Raw genomic sequence first — 18,187 nt, 5'->3', positions numbered from 1 at the left:
CCCGGGGATTCTCTTCTAAAAGGGTGTAGGGACCTGACCGACGTCCTCAGTCCCGCCCGCTGCTGCCCCGCGGGGTGTGTGCGACTCGGCCTATGAGCCCCGGGCGCCGAGTCTTCCGCTAGAAGTACACCCGGGCCAAGGCCTGATTAGGGAGCGATCATCTGCGCCCGGTGGCTCGGCAGCCCAGGCCCGGCAGAAGCGCTCCGAGGGTGCCCTTTTCCAGACCTCCCCTTGAAAGAGCGGGGCGGAGGTCGCTGCTCAAGGAGCTTCTCAGATGTTAGAGTGTAGGAGAGACACCCCTGCGGCCACCCTAAAAGATGGGGGCGAGCTCGGCCTTGTGTCTGGGCAGTGTCTGAGGAATCTGCACAGGTGGGAGCGCTTGCTACCAGGCCTAAGAGCAGAGTTGTTTTCCAGAGTTCTAGAATACACTGGGCCGAGCAGCAGCACCTGTGCTTTCTGGGCCCCCGTTTGCTCCGAAAGGCCTCCCACTGCCAAATGTTGTGGGGTCGGGACTGTCCAGGATCTTCCTTGGGCTCAGCGGCGTCCCCGGCCCGCTAGACTATGTCACTTCCCGGTCGCACGGTCTGCGCCCTCTGTCCCGCTCCCCAGAGGGCGGCTTCGGGGATGCCGTGGACGTGCACACGAGCCTCTTCTCACTTAATTGTGGGAGACAAGGGCATTATTGTCACCTCAAGAAAGTGACTGCTGGCTTCTCCACCGCCTCGCTAGACATTTGTCTCCTCTTTCAATATGAAGCTGGCCAGAGAGCGATGCAAAAAAGGCTCGGACAGGGTGAGAGCTGAGAAGTTCATGCCCGGGGAGAGGGAGCCCGTTTTCCTGCTTTTAAAGGGCTTTTTGTAGGCCCTACCCTCCAGCGTCACAGTGGTCGAGTTTTAAACAGCGGAATAGGAACCTTGACCTCCCCTTCCATGAGAATGCAGCAAAGCAGAAAATTTCCTGATGTATTATACATCCGGGACAATATGAAACTGTCCTTTTGATTAAGTGCCGCTTGCGGTGATAAGCAACTACCAGGAGTTCTAGATTTGGAGTCTGAACATCCTCAGTTTCTCAGCAAGGACACCTGCATTACAAACTTTCATATATATATGGACACACACACCCCCCCATGAGATTGTGCGCCAAGAGAAAGAGAACCACATACACACATTCACCCTTTTGCTGTTAATACCTATAACAACTCTAGTTAATTGTGGTTTGAAAACGCGCGCACGCGCGCGCGCGTAGACCCCCCCCCACCTAGAGCAGAACGCGAGTGGATCCAGTCTAGTGCGGTTATATTTACTTGTAATCCTTCCCCCTCCCTTTCCAGTTTCTTTGATGATTTTTCCCATAAGTGTCTAAGCCGCGGGGACTTAGTAGAAGCAGGCTGCTCCTCCTGTGATTCGGACCATATGCTTTCTACATTCATCCCCGCTCCGGCTTTTCTTCTCCACACTAACTGCTAACACGTTATAGTCACCTTGAAATTTCCTCTGCTATTTTCCAATTAAAAGCTTAATAGCCCTGGAAACGGAGTTCATGTGGTGAAGTTTACCATAGCCCCTTGTTCTGAAAGGCTTTCTGCTGGGATCCCATTATGTGCTTGAATAAACCCTTTCTGCAAACAGAAATGGGACTCGGGGTTGTCAGGTGTTGGGTTACAATAGACTTTGAGGCAGGGGACATTTTACCAACATAAATACAAACCTGTCCCTATAGGGCGATGTTGTCAAATACTGGGATATGGAAAACATTCCCACCAAATATGAGAAAAGGATTATTGCACTATATCAAATGAGTATTTAGATTTCAGGCCCCGATGTGCACTGGAGTGAACTGGGGCAGGGGACCAAATAATGCTGGACTGTTTGAGTGGCAAAGGGATAGGGTGGCTAGGTGAGCAGGGAGGATAGGAGGTCGCCTTGGTAGTGGACATGCCCCCTAAAATCTGGTACAGAGCTCTGCTGTTTTCCTTAAAAAAAAAAAACTTTTCTCCTAAGTTCCCTATACCCGTTGGTTTCGCTAATCAGGAGAAATTTGGCTTTGAAAAAAGGTTGTGGTCCCTGCATTCCCAAGAGACCTGGAGATTTCAGCGCGAAGGTTCCCAGATTCAGTGTCATTCTAGGTCCTCGAAGTCTCTCCTCACATGAAGCGACTCTGCCAACTCCCCACTTCCCGGCCTCTGGGCCACGGGGTTGCGGGTTACCTCCAGTCCCGAGAGCTTCTGAAGTTTCTCCCACTTGTGTATTAGGGCTTGTCTTCCCCCTTTCCCCGTGAAGTTTGGGAGGAGAGGATCGCCGAGCTGGTGGTGGGGAGGAGGGCTGGGGATAGTGCCAGACGCACACGGCTTTGGAGGCAGGTCTCACAAGGTTATCACTCGTGCACGTGATTCCTTCCCGTGGCCCATCTGGTCCGCAAGTCAGAAACAGGGGAGGAGGGGTGCAGCCAAAGGCTTCAAGGGAAACGCACACGACCAGGTTCCCTTTTAAACCTCCTCCCCTCCTGGAATCACCCTTCTAGGCGGAGGGGTTGGCTGCTAGAACACCTGGTGGTACTTGAATTCACAGCAAACACAGAGGGGCTTTTTCGGGTTGCTTGTTTGCTTCCACCAGGGCAGGGTAGAGAAAAGCGGCCTCCCTGAGAGGACAAGGGCCGCTCTGCAGCCTGACGGTTGGCCATTGCAGCAGACTCGTCTACGCTCTGGTCTCGCATTCGATTCGTCAGACCGCCGAGAGAGGAGTTCAGGGTCGGCTCCCAGGAGCTTGCGGACCAACAGTCCGGGACTGCTTTGCACTGAGCCATTGTGCTACTCTGCGCCGCTGTATCCACCTACTTTTTTGTTTGTGTGTTTGTTTATTGCATTGGAGGAGGGTATTCTTACACTGGGGGAGGGTGCCTGTGTTTTTGTGGCGGTCGTCTGCCTTAGGCCAAACCGGTTCCGGCAGGAGATAAGAAAAACACAAATAGTTTACACAGTTTTATGCTGTCATCTGGAGCAAGGGCCCTCTCCCACCCCTACCCATAGACACTGGGTGGGGGTGTGTGGCCCCATCCCTTATCCATGACTAGATCACTGAGTCCGTGGGGATTTGAATTGGGTCATGCCAGACCTCCGTTTCTCTCAAAGGTTGCTGGGCAGAGGGGCGATCATATTAGGTAACTTTAGGGGCGCAAAGAGTGGCTCTTCGTTCGCTCTCTGAAAGTTTAGACTCAGTACTTAAGCAAATCCTGCATAAGAGCTCTTCCCGGCCTTTCAGGACAGAGGCTGTTTTTTCATTAAAACATAGGGAGGAGGGTAGAGAAACTCTGCGCCAAGGGGGGGGGGTGCTGTTATTCCCTTTGAAATAGCCTGCAAAATGGGTTGTCATCCTTGGGCCAGCAAATTTTCAAAAACATTCATTTTCTTCTACCGCAGCAAAGGAAACAAATGTTGAAAAAGAAAATCAAGAAAGCCAAAATTTCTCGAACCAGTTCCACTGCCCTACCCCCAACTCTTCCCGCCAGTGGCTGCGGGGCTTGGTTCTGAACCCTCCAACTTAAAACCCTCTCAGTTCACGCCGGGCCCCGAGTGCACCTGCAATGTTCCAGTAGGCACCGGTTCTCCCGGAGCCGCATTTCTGAAACTAAGTATGGGAATAAAAGCGGCCTTGGGTTTGGTGCAGCCAAATCAGACCTGGAGAGAGGGAAGAGAGCGAAGGGGAACTGCCACCTCCCTCGCCTACCCCCACCCTCACCCGGGCTAGTCCTCTCTTCCCCGCCCCGCGTGCACTGCCGCTCCTGGAGCGCTGCAGTCCCTCCCGCCGCGGGCTGGGGAAGCGCAGACAGCTTGGAGGAGGGGGCCGTGAGCGCCCCCGTGAGAGTGGCCTGGCGGCAGGTGGCAAGGAAGCTGAAGTGCAGGGACTCGAGGGGCGCGAGCAGGAAGGAGGCAGGCGTGGAGTGGGGTAGGGAGTGCAAGGGACCAGGACCCCGGGGGTGGGGGTGGGGTGGCAGTGGGAGGGAGAAGGAGTGGGGGGAGGGCGGCGGAGGCAGTGCCCGGCCGGGCCGGCGCGCGCGGGAGCTGCAGTCGAGCAGGCTCACACCTGAACCGGAGCTCTCGCCGGTTCCTGTCGGCCGCCGCAGCGCCTTGGCGAGGGAGGACGTGCGCGCCAAAGCAGCGGCTGGCGGAGACGCTACTGGCGTGGGATTGGTGGAGCGCCAGCCGGGAGGCTGAGGCTGCGAGCGCCGCGGGAGCCGTAAAAACGGCTGCTGCCCGTCCGGCTACCCCGGAGCGCTCGCGGCCGTCGAGACTGCGGGACCAAGGACTGCGCCACCCGGGGGCCTCCCCCGAGCGGGCCTCACATCCCCGGCTTCCAGCGCTCCCAGACCGCCAGCCTGCCAGCTCTTCCGGGAGCCCAGGGTATGAACGGCTACGGCTCCCCCTACCTGTACATGGGCGGCCCTGTGTCGCAGCCGCCGCGGGCTCCCCTGCAGCGCACGCCCAAGTGCGCACGCTGCCGCAACCACGGCGTGCTGTCCTGGCTCAAGGGCCACAAGCGCTACTGTCGCTTCAAAGACTGCACCTGCGAGAAGTGCATCCTCATCATCGAGCGGCAGCGGGTCATGGCGGCGCAGGTGGCGCTGCGCCGGCAGCAGGCCAACGAGAGCCTGGAGAGCCTCATCCCCGACTCGCTGCGCGCCCTGCCCGCACCCCCGCCGCCGGGAGACGGCGCCGCCGCCCCGCAACCGCCGTCGACCTCGCAGCCGTCTCAGCCGCCGCCGCCGCCTCCACGCCCCGCCGCCGAGTTGGCTGCGGCCGCCGCGCTGCGCTGGGCCGCTGAGTCCCAGCCCGGGACGCTGCTCGCCAAGCCAGGTAAGAGCGGCGGCGGCGCGGGCCCCTGCCCGGCGTGGGCGAAAAAACTTCGAAGCGGCTGCTGCGCCTTTGTCAGGGAGGCCCGGAGGCGGGTTTGGGAGAAGTTGGCCCGAAGGGGCCTTCCACCCCAACTCCCTCCAAGCCGGTCCTTCCTCTCCCGGCAGAAGCGGCCTTCAGCCTGGATCCAGCGATGTAGAATCCAGGCGCCCACGGGAAAGGCGCCTCGGGCGAGCCAGGTGCCTTCCCCGGGTTAACGGGGCGCGGGTAAATAGAGAGGGCGAGACAGGGCCAACGTGAAATCCACGCGGGCACATACACCACCGTGCGGCCGGGCTTTTCTGGCCGCGGGCTTTAAAGGGCCTTGCATTTAGAGGTGGATATGGGTAGGTGTCGGGAAGGAGTCAAGGCCCAAGGCTTGGCTAACTCGGGGTGTTCTTCTCAGCTTCCCGGGAAACTAGAGTGAACTCCAGGCTCTTCTAGAAGCCTAATGTGGCCTCCAGCCTCTTGCAATTTGTTGAAAGAAGCCCTATTTAGAAGCAGTAGTAAAAAGGGCCAGAAAGCCCCCCCAGACTGATAGCGGGGACCCAGAATCTGGTGAGCCCAGAGTCAGCTCTTTTTGCAGAACCGCCTGGGTCCTTTAACACCATTCCACATGCAGCCCACAGCAGTCTCTGCGCTTTTAAAGAAATATAAACGAAACTTGATTTACAGTGAGAGGGCCACTCCTCTTGAGCCCTTTCCCCAGTTCTAAGTGGGCCTGGGCCTCCTCCTGTCGTCCCCTCTCCTCTCCTCTTCTGTGCTTTAGAGAGCATGGATCTGCCCTGAGCCCTGGAGGTGGGCATACCCGGCCCTTCCCCCTCCTTTCCAGCGATTTCCCTCCTGCAGGCCTCCGGAGCCTTCCCGACCCCATTTAAGTCTCTCCTCCTAGAGAATTTCTAGCTTATTGTCCTGCCTAGCCCAAGTGCTACTTTGATTTTAAGCTCTTGGAATTCAGTGGACAGGTGTTTGATGATGCCTTTTCGCTGGGGCAAATGTACAAAGGATAAAAGCCCATCTTCTCAGGGAGAGGGTATGGGGTATGCTGGAATTCAGAGATGGAAGGCCCTAGAAGGCCCAGAGCCCCCTTGTAGGTAGAACTAATAGTAGAGTTTCTGCCAATTCCCCAACTTCCCCCTTGCCCAAAGACAGTACCTCTGGCTTCCAGAGAGAGGCTTTGCTGGGCATTGGGCTGCTGTGTGGAGCTGAGGAAACGCTGTTTTGGGGTGAGCTGGTAGGCAGCCTGGCAGGCACAGTTCTGCTGCCCTGTTGCTCAGTTATGCTCTCTAGACCTGAAGCTCTGAGAACATCTTATGGTGAAGAGCAGAACTGGGTATTTTAAGGACAGAAGGGAGTTTGCTGAACATGGATTTTGTGGATATTAAATACAAGGTAGGATATAAGCATTTTTCTGAGTAATGCCCTCCCCCAGTTGTCTCTCTTTTGTGATCTCTTCATATTTATGGATTTGCCACAGAAGAATAGGAGTTGGGGAGAAAGAACATTCTTTTTGTTTTTCTCCTTTAAGTTAGAGCAAGTAACTAGGAGAGTTTTGTCTCAGTTCTAGAAGCTGATCATGCCAGTAACTTTTTTTTAACTTCACTGTTTCCAGTTTCTCAGTCTCCATTTCCCCCAACACTGGGGCAAGAGTCTGAGTTTGTGTCCATGGTAGCATTTTGCAGTGGCCACCTGCCCAGCTGCAACCCAGTAATAGCACATTGGGTTCAGGGATTGTCCAAGAGGGGATTTTTTTCACATCCTGTGCTCTTCAAACCTTTCTTTGGGATGGCCAAAGTTCATGGCTTTTAAAGAGTCCCCAAGCCAAAAACAACCCTTGGAGGCGGGGAGTGAGAGCAGGAAGAAAGGCGGAGCAGTAGCTGCAGCAGGAGCAGCAGGATACATGCTTGGGGAGAACCGGAGAGGGAGACTGATTTCAACTGGACAAACCAGACCTGGTGCTCTCTCTTTTACTCAAAAACCAAATATTCAGGGATAGCCTGCGCCTTCTTGATTGAAGACAATTAATTGCGAAGGAGAATGGGATTTACCACAACAAGAGGTCAGAGTGATGGCTTTGGGGGACGGAGCCATCAGGGACCAAGGCTGTGTCCGGCTAGTCCTGCTGTACACCTTACACATTCATTTATATAACTTTTGCTTTCTTCTTTCAATTGGTTTGATCCCCCTAATTCCATTCAACAACAGCAAAAAAGCCAGTCACCAATCTGATGGTGAGGGGACCAGGAAAGGAACAGATCATTGTTTTCCATTAAGAAGGCAAGCGTACAAGTGGGTCAGTTCTAGGCAATGCTTTGTACGGAGAAAGCCCATTTGGGGTTTAAATTAGGGAAAACTGCCTAGATGAAACTGCTGGTTGCTGTATGTTTTATACCTTTCTTGCATTTGTTCTTACAATGTATTCATACATAACATACCATGTATATTGAGAAGCATATCAGATATGCTTCTGGACAAGTAGCTCACTACATGTAGAGAAGTAAGTGAAGCTCTATTCGAATGGTATGTCCACGTGTGCAGTAAGTTCACAGAACATTAGGAGTCTCTAAATATCTGCTGACAAATTATGGAGATATGTTTCTTTGTGATTTCTGTCAAAAACATAGTTTAGTCCTTTTAGTACATAGCTGTAGAGACATGCTTTTTTGTTGTTGTTGGGTACGAATGCAGGTGCACAAGCACACGGAGTCTTTTCTGCTCTCCAGAAATCCCTAAGAAAGGCACATGTCCTAGAGAAGGATATGTTTGCTGGGCACCACTGGGGAAAAATCACCCTGTTTAGGGAGTAACAGTCATAGCAAAGCTCAGTTTCGTAGCCAGAGGAAATTTCTTTCCCAAATTCTGCTTCAGATTCCTTAAAGGAATGGGGATTATTTTATTTAACAATGTATTATGTTTAATATCCTTTTCAATGCGGCAGTGATTTTAAGAAGAATGTTCATATTTTCATGTTATTACTTCTAGCTATGGATTAAAGTTTCCCCTTTTTTTTGAGTGTGCGTTTCCCCTGCTCCTTGATTATCATCTGTGGCTGGCCTGGAATTATTAGATTTTGACTGAACTCCAAATTCTAAATTAAACTTCTTTAAATATATCCTTCTGACTTGTTTCCCTTGCATTCCCTCTTCATCCTCCTCACTCCCCCATCCCTTCCCGTGATAAAAATATCTTGGGAAGCGTGAACATCTTTCAGCTCTTAGTGTATCTGAGTCAGCAGCTTCAGCCAGCCAAGCCAGCCTTTCAGGACATGGGCTCTAGAGCTGAGGAAAGTTAAGGGTCACGACCAAGGTGAAAAGCTAAAGTTACACTCCTGTGTTTGGCTCCCTTCCCCAGCCGCCAACTCTTCCTTCTGGAGAGTATCCTGGGTCTGCTCCAGCTGAGAGAGGAAAGGTCTGTGGTGGCTACAGATTTTTCCTAGGTTTACATCTGCCGTTAAATAAATACGTAAACAAGTTGTTTAAAATTTTCTTAAAGGAAAAGAAATCGAAAACATCGTATTTGATTAGGACTAAGAGAGCAGGATTAGACAGGAATCTCCTTTCCTGTTTCTTTCTCCTGAAAAGGAGCGAACAGGAGACCTATAAGGAAAGAAGTTGGAAGATTTTTGAAAACTGCCTTTATTTTATTTTACCTCCGGCACCTCCTAGCATCTTTATGCTCGTTCTGGGCTTTTCACCTCCAGTTTGACTAGGTCCTATCTGGTCAGTTTCCTAATTTTACATTTTAATTTTTTAAAGAACAGACACACTTGCAGGTATAACGAGTATTGCCAGAACACCGGTCCAGGCCAGGGTGGGAAATCCTCTGTGACTAGAGGCTGGAAGCAAAGAAGAGGGGGAGATTTCAAAACCATTCATAAAGTGTAGCTATGAAATTGAAGCGGAATCTGCTTATTTAAGATGGTTTGTTTTGGAGCACGGGGCCTGACTCAGAGTGCACTTTAAAAAACAAAAACCAACCAAATGAAAAGGAATAAGCGAGACCAACTGGTCTCTTCCAAATCTTAGCCCAGGGCTGGCTCTGGAGGGCGGGACGCCGGGATTGTCTTGGCTCCAGGCCTTTCCCGCCGGCGCCCAGCGAGTGGCCGCCCGACCTCTCAGCCCCGGAGCGGCCGAGCGCCGCGAGTGGAAGGCGGCGTGCGGGCAGCGGCTCAGGGCCCCGGGGGCGCCCGCGCGGTGTCAGCAGCGCCGCTCCCCTGAGGCTGCACTGTCCCCTGGCACGCAGTCCCCGCGGCTCCTTCCTCGCTCGTTCTCAGCCCCGCGGGCGGTGCCCGCCGCCCGCCACCCGCTCCAGCCCCGGTGCCTCCCACCTTCGGTAGGTTGCCAGACTTACAGCCCCCCTCCCCAAAAAAGTGCAAATCAACAACAGAAAATTGGATGTCAGATATTGAATGGGGCATACTTATACGAAAGCATTTTGCATGATTTATGCTAAGTTCGGGTTTAACGGGGCATTCTGCTGTTCTGTCTGGCAACCCCAGGCCACAGAGGTGGGCCCAGCCCCAGTCGCCTGGGGAGGTGCTTCGGGTAGGGGTTTCTCTGGGGAGTCTCCCAGCCACTTTCTCTGAGGTGGAGCAGGAGCTGCCGGGGCAGGCTCTCTCGGGGAGGCGTTGGTACTCATCTGGTGGGTCTGAGCACAGGGTTGTTAGGAAAAATCCAGAGTCGAGCGTTTTCATGTTTGGGAACCACAGAGTTCCCCTCCATCCGGGACAGAATCTTCCTCCCACCCAACACCCCCTCCAGGTTATAAATCTGGCCAAGAGCTCTGCTCTCGACTTACACAACCAACTTTTCTTTTCCTTGATGGATGAGCTCCCGGGTTTAAAAGATTACAGTAATCACAGGAGGACAGTGTAAATCGAATCTGATAGCAATAACTTTCGGGGAAGGTCAGGCTCAAGTGAAATGTTACCAAGCAACAGGCATTTTGTTTGCAAAATACAATCAAAGAGCATTGATGAGAAATTCTTTGCTGCAGTCAGTCAGCACTTTCTGCTAACAGCTTTACAGAGGGAAAGGGAGTAAATCTTCATAAATCAAGATCCCTGGAGGACTTGGAGCCTCTTTCTGGAAATGTTGCACTTCTTCCTGACAGGAGGCGGACAGAACAAGAAAACCTATTCACCTGCCTGCCTCTCCTTTCCCTCTCTTCTCTTCCTTCTCTCCTGCTCTTTTCCTTTCTTTGGCTTTTTAACCTGTTGTGGCCCCTCAACCATTAGTCCCTCAGGTCCCTGAGCCCCATGTTTAGTGCTGATGAGGCTCTGGTGGCACGGTGGGCCTTGCACTGCAGTTTGCATGGGTGCTCACTTGTGGCAGAGGTTGGGGTCTGAGTGGTGGAACGATGGTAATCCAGGCCCATCACCTTGGGATCTCGTCACATCCCTCCCCGAGAGTCCCACATGGCTTTAGTGAGTCACTCTCTTGTCTGAACACTGCAGACTACTGCTCTCTGAAGAAACTAAGGGTAGCTAAAACATAACTAGGATTTTTTTTGCATTTTATTATACAGCTAAACAGCTGTAAAAAATTAAGCACAACCACTGAATAACAATATTACAGAAAACTTAACATTCAGAATATCAGGGTTTTTTTTTAATTGAATCTCTGCTCTTGTTTGGTTTCAGTGACTAGGCAAACAGATTTTACAAAGCTGGGATCAATGTTCTGCTTTTGTGTCCCACTGATTATTACTTAGTTGAGTTCAGTGTATGTTCTACCCATAGCCTTTATATGTGACTGTTTACAAAAATATTCCCTCCCAAGAATACACCAGTCTGCCCAGCTGCTGGCCTTTGGGTTCCTTGCTGTGTTTCAATGTAAAATATGACTCAGTGCACAGATAACTTGAAAATTTTGCAAAATATTAGCTAGTAAATTGTAAGGCTCTCAGTAGCCAAGAGGCAAATGCTTTGATCATCTCTGTATAATCTTACCTAGCACAGTGCATGGGCACAGAGTGAAGGATTTGATAATGTTTGTTAAGTAGATGGATGAATGAGTAGCCAGCTCCATTTTTGTAAGTACCAAATATACATGTAGAGTGAATTTCCCTCCTGCTTCTGAAAAGCATTCCTTTCAGAGTCAAGAAAGAGATCAAAACTAAATTTTTGCTGGACTTACAAAGTCCACAGTTGCAAACCTTATTTTTTAATTTCAGCCTTTTCTATATCAATGTCCCCCCAAATACTGGTCCCAAGGAATCATCCTGATTCCTTCATTTGTTATTAAGCCGATGTTGTTAATGATTTTTTTAAAAGCAAAGCATGACTATTTATTTTTACTTTTCACGCACCCTTCCCCACTCCAAAGGAAGGAAAGGAAAGATTTTGGACTGACATTCATTCCCTGCTATATGTTAAGTTTTCAACCATTCACTTTTCTATGATTCAGCACTTCTAGTACGAGATAAAGACAGCAGAAGATGTAAAAAGTGTTTCCTGTTGAATTCTGACTGAGCAGTGGTCTTTTCTGGAAGCCCCGTCCAGCCCAGGCGTCTTCCCTGCCATTGCTGTAAGATTTGTGTGCTTTAAAAATGACCCATCAGGGAACAGTTATTTAGAGGTGTGTTCCCCAAAGCTCAAGTGAGCAGATGACGACGTGACAATCCATGTTTCAAAATGCGTGACATGATTTCAAAAGAAAAAAAAAATGTCCAGTGACATTTGCACTAGAAAACAACCTTCTCTATGCCATTGTGTTTGTGTTTCACTGGATGTATGCTGTATTTTGTTTTTGTAGATATAATTAGAGTGGATAAAATCCCCCATATCTAAGTGAGTAAGAGTTTTCATTTGTATGTGTCTTGAGCAGAATGTCTGCTTCCCATAGATGATGGGCTTACTCAAAACCTTTGCAGTGAACACTTAGAATTTTTTGAACTGCATTTCCATATGAAAAAATAATCCACCAACGGAAGTTAAATTTTGTAAACTGTAATTTCATATTGGAAGTCACTGTTGTGCGTGTGTTCATTTTCCCTCCTTGAAATCTTGCAGCTATCTTATGGCATATGTATATTTTGAAGTTGGTAGCATTGTTTCCCGTAGAAAACTTTTCCTTCTTAATTAAGTATCTACTTTAAACAAAAGTGTTTACCCTTGTGAAGAGTTTATTTAAGGGGTGGCTGTGATTGTATATCATGAAAAATATGAATTGAAAGTGAACATCTAGTAAGACTTTTAAAATGTCTAGATGTTTAGCTGGAGAAACAGCAGATTGTATCACTTTTGTAACTGGTTTGTAATATCAGATGAAAGGGATTTCTTTCTACTTTTAGTCTAGTAGTTTTGGCTTTCAGCATCCATATATACTAGGGGTTAAAAATATTATCAATTGAAATATATTCTCACTCTTTATGTGCTAGGAATTAGAGTGTCAGTTTCAAGAAGAAAGAGATTAAAACACTTGAGTATTTCCTTCTCATTTTGCTACTTGGCAGTTTCACATTTCTATATCCAGGAAGGCCTTTATGTTTCGAACCAACATGAACAATTTATAAAGTTCATTTAGGAAAAAATCTACAGATGTAAAGAAATACCTGTTATTAAATTACACTTTATCACTGGGCTCAAAACTCACCCTCTATAATTACGTGTGAAAGTCTGTATTTATGTTAGATAATTTACAGTACTTCCAGTTTAGGTACAACAGTACAACCAAGACTTGACCCCGTAAATTTGCAGAGCCCTTGAGAAATTACTGCTGGGTGAGGAGTTACTCTTGGTACAAGGTGAGAGGGTAGTCTTCCTTTGCCCGGTTTGAAACCCCAACACCATGGATGTGGACTGGGATCCTGCTTACCCAGCAGCCTTTAGCAGGACTTCATACGGTGCTCAGGGGCACAGAGACCACTGCTTCATTCAGCGCCTTCTGCCTCCCCTTTTGAATACAGTATAAACAGTGCTGAACTCGGTTGGTTGGAATGTTCTGAATTTGTAGATTTGACTTCTGTGACATCCTATTAGATTTTCTCACTTTTTGGCCACAGCCCACACACCCCTTTGGAGAGGCTGATCAGCCCAGAAATCCGCAGAGAGAGTGTGGATGAATCAGCCCAATCCTCCATCACTCTCTGAGAAGTGACCAGAAGTGCTTGCTGCACTGGGGGTGTCACGGTGGCAGGTGCAAAGGGTAGTACGAGAAAATTCAGACAAAGCTTTATGCAGCCTAGGGGCTCACAGTTGGTGAACAAGCTGGCACCCATAGAAGATTCCGCTGTGGCCTGTTCTGCAGATCAAGAAACAAAAGTGATATTTTTTATTGTTAGGTTTATAATCCTGCTGTCCAATATCCAGTTGATTGGGACGGTAGATCCTTTACCATCTTGAAAAAAAATACTACATTTTCATAATGGTAGATATATCAGATTAGCCAGAACATCATTCCTTAGTTCCCTTTTGGTTAAATTTTTGCTCTGGAAGTGTTGTTCTGTGGAAAAATGAGTTTGGTGGTAGACCTCAAAACATTTCTCCCAAATGTCTTCCGTGTTTGTAACTCATCCAGGGTTTGGGGTGTGGAAAGTTACCTTTTAAAATAGGAAGCTATTTTTAGGTTCACATTTTGTTTAAAAGTATCTAAGTTTAGAGCTTTGGGGCTATATTTACAAACCCATTATTTCCCAGGAGAACCAGTTGTTTTTCTTGTTAAAAAAAAATCTCACCACCCCCTTTATTGCTGTGATATTATATCATATTTCTTTTACCTTTTTATTGTGGTAAAATATCCATAACAAAATTTACTGTTTTAACTTTTGTAACCAGTGTAGTGGCATTAAATACATTCCCAGTGTTGTGCAGCCACTTTCCACTTTCAGAACCTTTTCATCATTTCTAACTGAAACTCAGAACCCATTAGACAGTAAGCCCCCACTCTGCACTCCCCCAGCCCCTGGTGACACCATTTTACTTCTGTCTCTATGAATTTGCCTATTCTAGGTATGTTATATAAGTGGAATCATAGAATATTTGTTCTTTTGCGTTTGACTTTTTCCACTTAGCATATATTCAGGGTTCAACCACATTGTAGCATGGGTGAGAATTTCACTGCTTTTTGAGGCTGAATAATACTCCATTATATGTATAGACCACATTTTGTCTATCCATTCATCCCTCATTGATGGACACTTGGTTGCTTCCACTGTTTTGGCTCTTGTGGCTAATGCTGCTCTGAACATATGTGTTCAATGTGTACATATTTGCCGCTAGCAAATTCTGCCTATGTTTGCTTTCCCCCCTTCACATGTGTCTTATCTCCCCAATTTGGCAATAAATTCCACCAGTCAGGGGCTAGTGTTGCACCTCCTGGTGTCTTCTACCCTTTATTCTGTTTCTCTCAGTATCTTGCAAGTTACAAGGATACAAATACTTGATACTGATAATAATAAATAATGAAAGCTAAAGTTAAAGAAATAAGAAAACCGTTTAGAGGAGCACAGTGTTTATGTCCATATTTCCCCGGGGAGGTTATTTGACTTGTTTTCCCAAGCTCCACTGAGCAGGGGCCAAAATCCAGTTGTGCCTTGGGTTCAGTGCTGAGTTAACGTACTGCCACTGTCCTCTCATTTTCAAGTGTTTAAAAATAGAGTAACACCAAGAGGTAGGCATGGGGTCATGAGTCAGAACGGTTTAAACAGGTCTAGCTGATTAGAATATGAAGCCATGAAAGCTTTTTTGTTGCTGCTTTTCTCATTGGGATCAAGGACGAATAACATATTAACCCAGGAGATGAAAACTGGGTCCCCAGTCCTAGGAAATTGCAGGAAGAGAGTATGTCATATTTCTCTCGCAAAAATAGGTCTTTTGTGCATATCCCAGAGTTGTTACAGAAAGCAAAAATGGCTTAATGTGTGTGGGCTGCAAATGATCCCCATGTGGTCACCTGATTATTTTGTACTGGAAATAGAAGCAGTTTACTTAAAATGCAAATTTGGGATAAGTATGATTTTGTATCAGATTTATGATTGAAAGTTTCACTGATATAATGTAAGAATATTTTTAAAGTATGTGTTTATGCTTAGCACATGTTTATTGCTTTGTGAAGAATCAAAGTTTTGTTTTTCGTTGTAGTTAATACAGTTATATCAGGAGAACGTTTATAAATGGGCTTTTGTTTAAGGCTTTTGAAATGAAAACAACAACAAATAGAAGGAGATGGATTTTAGAAGCTGCTTTGATGAAATTTCACCGGCTGCCTATCTACACACAATCAGGTGTGCCCACAGAGAAGGCGACAATGAGGCTATTCAGGGCAGGGCAGCAGAAGACACAGGCAAACCCGTTGTTTACAGCCCGACAACCGGGTCATTAATAATTTTCATCTTTAGATCAGTAACATTGGCTTTGAGTAGACACAGCCGGTACATGTTTTTAAAAGGATAAAAACCCAAGCTATACGCAATAGCTTGTTTATAAAGAATACGCTCCTTTATTATAAAGATCTGCTAGAATCTGCTTCTGCAAGCAAACCAGTCTTCACTTACCTCTTACTTCCTTTCCGCCTGCCTAGCCCTGTAATTCCAGCCTTTGTGGGCATAAGATCAAAATGTTAAATTCGCAACTGGTTTACTTCATAGTAAATCTCTGCTTTATTTGGGGAGCTTTTTTGGTTTCTCTCTTCTTTTAATGTATATAGTGCAGGAAGGTATCTTCAAGTCCTGTCCATAAACTTCACTAATGAAACAGTTCCTGAAAACATAGCTGCCTCTTGCAGCCCAGGTCCTGGTGTGATGGACACCCTGTTTCACAGGGAGGGTCTTGCTCCCCGCCCGTTTTGCAGGTCTTCTCCAGCTGCTTCTGTCTTCCTCTCCAGCAGCCTGTCCCACATCCAGGTTTCACAGCTGATTTTGCTTGCCCTGTAGTGCAGGTTATAGGCAGCCAAGTCTGCCAGGACCTTGAGTGGCCTTTTAAGAGAGTTTTCCATGTATAGAGGCTTCTCCCTTCACTCTGGCAGTTGTATCCACTAGCTATTGTACACGGTGTCCTGATGAAGCACACTGACGGTTAGTTCACAAGACAAGTAACATGGAATCCGCCAATGAGAAAATGGACTTAAAACGTTAAAAATTTCCTGTAGGCACATGTGGTGCATCAGCTGATGATATCCTTGGATGACATCGGCCACCTCATTTGCAGAAGAAGAGCCAAAAGACAAGCCTGAGCTCATTTTCCTGTTCTTCCCTGGGTTGTGTTTATCCCCAGCCCCACAGAGGGTCCCTGGTCCCTGTTTAGATGGTTACTGCTAGACAGCCACATCTCAGGTTGTACGTATCGTGCTGCTGTTCTGTGTTGAAGGAAGGCTTCCCTGCACACATCATTCTGAGGAATCCCTCTGATTTCTAGATTTTTATTTACAGGTTTTTTTTTTTTTTTTTGCCGTTTGCCAGTGACGTAGTTTTTTGGGTTTTTTTTTTGTTTTTTGTTTTTTTTTTTGAGGCCGGTAGTATGTTATAACCCACCAAGAGCAGTTCCCCTTCCAAAAAGCCAGCACAGGGCCCTCCCCAGAGCACATCTGTTCCCCTTTATGCACACCGGGAAGGGAAGGGAGTAACCCCGCTGTTCTCTGCTTTTCAGATTTGACTGAAGAACGACTTGGGGACAGCAGCACAGCCGACAACACGGAGACCTTCAGTGACAAAGACATCGACCAGCGGAGCTCCCCAGACCTGGCCAAAAGTAAGGGCTGCTTCACACCCGAGAGCCCAGAGGTCGTGTCGGTGGACGAAGGCGGGTACGCGGTCCAGAAAAATGGGGGCAGCTCCGAGAGCCGCCCGGACAGCCCCAAGTACCCCGGGGAACAGAATCACCTCCTGATCGAGGGCCCCTCGGGCACCGTCTCGCTGCCCTTCAGCTTGAAAGCCAACAGACCGCCCCTGGAAGTGTTGAAAAAGATCTTCCCCAACCAGAAGCCGACGGTGCTCGAGCTGATCCTGAAGGGCTGCGGCGGGGACCTGGTGAGCGCCGTGGAGGTCCTCCTGTCCAGCCGCTCGTCCGGCGCGGCCGCGGACCGAACTCCCGCCGAGCCCGAGGGCCTGGTCCTGCCCTCCAACGGGCACATCTTTGAACACACCCTGAGCTCCTACCCCATCTCCTCGTCCAAGTGGTCCGTGGGCTCGGCCTTCAGAGTCCCAGACACGTTGAGGTTTTCTGCCGACTCGAGTAATGTGGTCCCCAACCCCTTGGCCGTGCCCCTGCAGCATCCGTTCCCCCAGCCGCCCCGCTACCCTCTGATGCTGAGGAATACTTTGGCGAGAAACCAGTCGAGCCCCTTTTTGCCCAACGACGTCACCCTGTGGAACACCATGACGCTGCAGCAGCAGTACCAGCTGAGGTCCCAGTACGTCAGCCCCTTCCCCACTAACTCTACCAGTGTCTTCAGGAGCTCGCCCGTCCTCCCCGCCCGCACCCCCGAAGATCCCCGCATCTCCATCCCTGATGACGGGTGTCCCATCGTGTCAAAGCAGTCCATCTACACTGAGGACGACTATGACGAGAGGTCTGACTCCTCAGACTCTCGAATACTCAACACTTCCTCCTGAAGTGGCGCGCCGTGGGTGGTGACCAGGTGACGTTTTCTGCGCGTTTGAACCCTGGGCTCCCCTTGAGGGGAGGCCACGTCCTGTGTATACCTTTTCCTTCTGTTTGACAAAGTCACTTGTGCTTGATTCTATACCTTAGCAATAAAAGCATAACTTATTTAATTTCTTGCACTTCACTGGAAAATGCCAAATAGCTCTGCTCTGTGGCTTTAGTGCTGAATGTTCGTTGTAAAAGAGAGTCTAATGCTAAGAATAGTCTTGGGAAAGCCTTGGGTCCATGGAAGATTTATTTGAGGATGTAAAGCTGAAGGTCAGCCTTGCTCCTAATCTCGGCCTGGAATGTTCAATAAAATAGTATACTTGAATGCAATTTTGTGAAAGAGGATTCCTCAGGATATGTGAGCCCTAAAGAAGTGGTTCGGTTGCCGATGGACTATAAACAGGGACCTTATATTCCTATGCTAAAATCCTTGTTGCATTTTAAAGAGAGACTGTACTTAATAGAGTGAACTGCTCATGTGCTTATTTAAGCTTGGACAGTTTTCAGAGACAAACTCCATTAAGAATTATTCTTCTCACATGGCTGAATCCAAACGTGTAATGTCAATGTGAAACCAATCACAGCTGTGAACTGCATGAAATGTATTGTGAAGTGAACACAAGATTAAGCTTTGTCAGGTTCATGTAGCATGCTAAGGAGTCTAGAAAAAAAATAAACTAAGGAGATCATCTCGGTTTATGTCATTTCTA

General features: G+C 48.4%; 1 protein-coding gene across 1 annotated transcript; it reads left to right on the top strand.

Moving 5' to 3' along the window:
* Positions 1-4,062: 4,062 nt before the first annotated feature.
* DMRT3 (doublesex and mab-3 related transcription factor 3) lies at positions 4,063-17,599 on the top strand. The gene is made up of 2 exons (XM_072958964.1): positions 4,063-4,852; positions 16,473-17,599. Exons 1-2 carry the CDS (start codon positions 4,402-4,404, stop codon positions 17,435-17,437), a joined length of 1,416 nt encoding a protein of 471 aa, XP_072815065.1. The 5' UTR covers positions 4,063-4,401; the 3' UTR covers positions 17,438-17,599.
* Positions 17,600-18,187: the final 588 nt, after the last annotated feature.

Source organism: Vicugna pacos, chromosome 4, assembly GCF_048564905.1.
Source record: "Vicugna pacos chromosome 4, VicPac4, whole genome shotgun sequence".
In the NCBI taxonomy this organism is placed as follows: domain Eukaryota; kingdom Metazoa; phylum Chordata; class Mammalia; order Artiodactyla; family Camelidae; genus Vicugna; species Vicugna pacos.
Note: the sequence above shows the minus strand (reverse complement) of the source record. Positions and strands in the feature narration are given on the sequence as shown.